The following is a 3,981-nucleotide window of genomic DNA, read 5'->3' as shown; positions in this document are numbered from 1 at the left end:
GACGTTGGCCTGGAATTAATTGAAGAATTAAATGTATATTGTCTGTCAATTACTTGGATGGATGCTGGAATTTAACTTGACGAATTAGTAAGCTTTGTCTCGTTTACTTATATGGATGGATTCTGAATTTTTAGTTGATGACTTGTTTAAATTCTGTGTTTATCAACTATATGGATAATGTGGACTTTATTTGATGTAGTGTATAAAATATTGCATCATTTATGGATCATTTACATGTATGCACCGGTATGGGACGGTGGCATACGGAGGGATGGATTAGGCCACAACACTAATCCCTACCCATTCATACATAGGGAATGGATTAATTAAAACAGTTAAATCCTACATGGATGCATGTCCTGTCAACTAAAATAGTTGAACGACATAACGGATGGCTTTACTTTTCAGTATTAGGAAGGAATTTATTTATATATTTATGGTACCGTGGTACGAGCTCAATCGCTCCTTTGAACATGTCCTCCAAGCTATACTTAAACTCGAACCCCATCCCTTTCAACTTCTTCGACGAGAAGGAGACAACTTGCAAGTCCTTCTCGATGCCCTTAAACCTATCATGGCTATTGTCAAAATCATTAACCAAGTCAGTTTTCAGCATACGAAGAAAAAATAGAGCGTATAGTTTTCTCCGGTCTCCATTCGCTTGACCGTATTTAAAGTAAAGGTCGCATATAGATCGTATAACACATAACACTCTATACGTTCTAAAATCTCTCAAACATTTAATTTTGGAGCAAATAAAGACTTGACTACTGAAAAGACTAAAATATCCTTCTATAATTAAATGGGCTCCATTTTATAAATTGATACGATTTTTGGTATGATTTTATATTCTGAGATTGATGTGAGGTGGATTCGAAATAAATTTTAGTGTATATATATATATATATATATATATTGAAGAGGCTTACTCAGTGGGGACATTGTACTCGGGCCATTTCTCTCGAAGCATTGTAGCCAAATCGTAAATGGTTCCATCATGAGAAGAGCAAATGTATCTTCCCTCTGCTTAAGGATTCTCATACAAGAATATATGAGATTGGCAAAGATCATCAAGATGCACAAATTGACCTTGCTTTATAATTGAGTAGTGAGCTTCATTCCCTGTACAATTTAATAACCATTAACAACTATATATATATGCAAATTAAAATGTACCTATGATTGGTGAAAGAGCAGTAATTAGGCTTGGTGGAAATGTTGGAGTGATAAAAGGGCCCACCACTAGTGTTGGTATAATACTGATGAAATCAATGTTGTTCTTTTTAGCTGCATCCCATACTGCTTTCTCTGCCAATGTTTTTGACACAAAATACATCTGCATATATGTATGTGTGTGTGTGTGTGTGTATATATATATATATATATATAGAGAGAGAGAGAGAGAGATAAATTAGATCCATTGTTGTTTCAATTTTATTTTTATTTTCTCAACTTCCAAAAAAAATATTCTCCAAAAGTCAATATTTCGTTTAGAAGGACTCGAACTCTCAACCTTCCCCTTTACGGATAAGAGATCATTAAATTTTTCTAATTAGATAGAATAAGGTTTTTCTTATTTGTTTAGAATTGTTTTAATTTCACACTTGTTATCTTGTTAGCACGAAAACTATATGCATTAGCATTAGATAGGATAATTTTGGACGCGAGCTCGTTGGAATCACGTCTGCGGGTGAAAGATTGAACTTTCATTTACATAATGTCCCGAAAATTTAGTCGGGGCAAAAACCCGGATGCCCAGTTATTAGGGCATACCTTATGTATGCAGACACGGACCCAGCAGGTGAACAGGAGGGGCAGATGCCCCCCCTGGATTTTTAATATTTTCATTTTATACCCTAATTTTTTAAAATTTTATGAAAATGCCCCCCCTAAAATTACAATTTGCCACCACTGGATTCTTTTTTTTAGCATTTTATACATCAAATTTTGATAATTTATGAAGATGCTCCCACTAGAATTATAATTTTCCCCACTGATGTTTTTTTTTTTTCATTTTATACTTTAAAATTTTTAAAATTTATGAAAAAAACCCTATTAAAATTACAAAAATGAACGCATCATATAATTTTGTACCCACAAATTAAAAAGCCGCCCCCCTCACAAAACTTTCTGGGTCCGTCACTGTATGTATGTATAAAGATAAAGTGGCAAAGATTAATAGCGGCAATGAAAATACTAACCCAACCAGTCATCTTCTTCTTATAGATGAAATCCAAGTCACTCCAATTGGTTTCATCAAACACAGGTTGTTGGTGTTCTTGGACATCGACTGTTCCAGCTGAGGATGTGAAGACTAGCCTCTTCACTGTCTTCGCTTTCACACATGATCTTATGATGCTTAACACACCATTGATTGTCGGCTTAATCACTTCATTCTGTTGTACATAAATAGGTTAACAAATTCATGTATATATAATTCATTATATATATACCTCAGGATCCTTGGATTCAAAGTCCATAGGTGTGGCCACATGAAACACCCCACAGCAACCTTCAATGGCTTCATTAAAACTTCCTTCTTCATTAAGGTCAGCTTTCCATAGTGTTAAGTTCGTATCAGCTTTTGGTAACTCCATCAAGTGCTTCACTTTCTTTTTATTCTCTGTACCACCATATATATATATAGTTATATGTATATAAATTTCTCATTTATAAATTTGTTTACAAAAAACTCCAGTGTGTGCGCACTTTGAACCATCGGAAGTAGTACACACCCGTTAAATTGTATAGAATCCGAGTTCGTGTTACACACACAAAACCTCTATCTATACGCACGTGTATATATATATGTGTGTGTGTGTATATTTGACTAAATTAAGAACATGCAAGAGAAAGTATATGTACCAGGGTCACGAACAGTGGCACGAACAGTATAGCCCTGCTCGAGAAGGCGCATGACGAGCCATGACCCGATGAATCCGGTAGCTCCGGTGACGCAAACGGTGGTGGCTGGTGCCTCCCCTGTCATGTTTATATATATTTTATATATTAAAATATATATGATTTTAGAAATGGGAAGTAAATATAGGACAATAATTACAAGGTAATATTTGTTGGGTTTAAATAAATAATTCACATGTAGAAATCAAGAATATTATAATTAATTAAATAGGGAATTTAGGCTCGTACCTAATTGATGATTAACGCACATATACCTTTGAAAATTCCTTATGGCCCTTTGAGAGATCTGGAAAAAATAGAGCGCTTTACCCCCTTCTGAAAGTTGTCGATACGATAGGACTGAATAAGGGTTTTAAAACCCTTATATATAATAACAACAGGGGGGGGGGGACGGCTTCTCTACAAACAAGCATATCTAAGTCTCTCTTCCTATCATGGAAACTTAGATATCAATGGTTAGAATTAAATCACACCAAATAAGTTGGAAAACCACAATCCAACGGTATAAAACTATACTCCCAATTAGACCACCAAATTGGAAAGTACAACCCAATCCATCAAGTATCAATAATCACATTGCAATCCTATTTTAGAAAACGTAGTACATAGGACCATAAAATAATTTTTATTATTTAAATATATATATATATAAATTCCAACAATCTCCTACTTGGTCCATGCACTGTAAGTTTTATAAAATGACACTATGAATTGCAACACACTTTATAAAAGTCGAGTGGCCACTCATTTTTATTTAGAAAACACAATTATCGAAATTGATGGATTGAAACTTTAGAACACTCTCCTTCATAAATTTCCTCAATAGTGGATCATGAAAGCGTAGACAAGTAATATATTAGTCTAAACAGTTCCATGGTCTCAAAACTGATTCCATCTAGGATTCAAGCAAATATAGTGGTTTTACTGTATTTCATGAGATGTGCAAATTGCATGGGGTCTAAACGCACACCTCACTATCCGTCCTGCTTCATACCATCGCGGTATGTCACCTAAACATATTACAGCAAACCGCCAACCTTCTGTTCAGTGTGAGGGTTT

At 34.7% G+C, this 3,981-nt stretch overlaps 1 protein-coding gene across 1 annotated transcript; it reads right to left on the bottom strand.

The window, feature by feature from the left end:
- Nucleotides 1-1,150: 1,150 nt before the first annotated feature.
- Nucleotides 1,151-3,047, bottom strand: LOC132302776 (dihydroflavonol 4-reductase-like). The gene is made up of 4 exons (XM_059799713.1): nucleotides 2,866-3,047; nucleotides 2,454-2,623; nucleotides 2,202-2,396; nucleotides 1,151-1,336 (listed from the first exon to the last, which is right to left on the bottom strand). The coding sequence occupies exons 1-4, from the start codon at nucleotides 2,987-2,989 to the stop codon at nucleotides 1,166-1,168; spliced, it is 660 nt and encodes a 219-aa protein (XP_059655696.1). The 5' UTR covers nucleotides 2,990-3,047; the 3' UTR covers nucleotides 1,151-1,165.
- Between the last annotated feature and the right edge of the window lie 934 nt (nucleotides 3,048-3,981).

The sequence above is a fragment of the Cornus florida genome, unplaced genomic scaffold (assembly GCF_030987335.1).
Source record: "Cornus florida cultivar Cherokee Brave unplaced genomic scaffold, ASM3098733v1 CherokeeBrave_3.0.0_Hap2_Chr04, whole genome shotgun sequence".
Lineage (NCBI taxonomy): Eukaryota > Viridiplantae > Streptophyta > Magnoliopsida > Cornales > Cornaceae > Cornus > Cornus florida.
The sequence above is the reverse complement of the archived record's forward strand: the minus strand, read 5'-3'. Positions and strand labels throughout refer to the sequence as shown.

Coding starts and splice junctions, on each gene's coding strand:
- LOC132302776 (XM_059799713.1), bottom strand. CDS start 2,989: ATGACAGGGGAGGCACCAGCCACCACCGTTTGCGTCACCGGAGCTACC. Junction 2,397..2,453: donor TTGAATCCAAGGATCCTGAG/GTATATATATAA, acceptor TATGTACAACAG/AATGAAGTGATTAAGCCGAC. Junction 1,337..2,201: donor AGAAGAAGATGACTGGTTGG/GTTAGTATTTTC, acceptor ACATATATGCAG/ATGTATTTTGTGTCAAAAAC.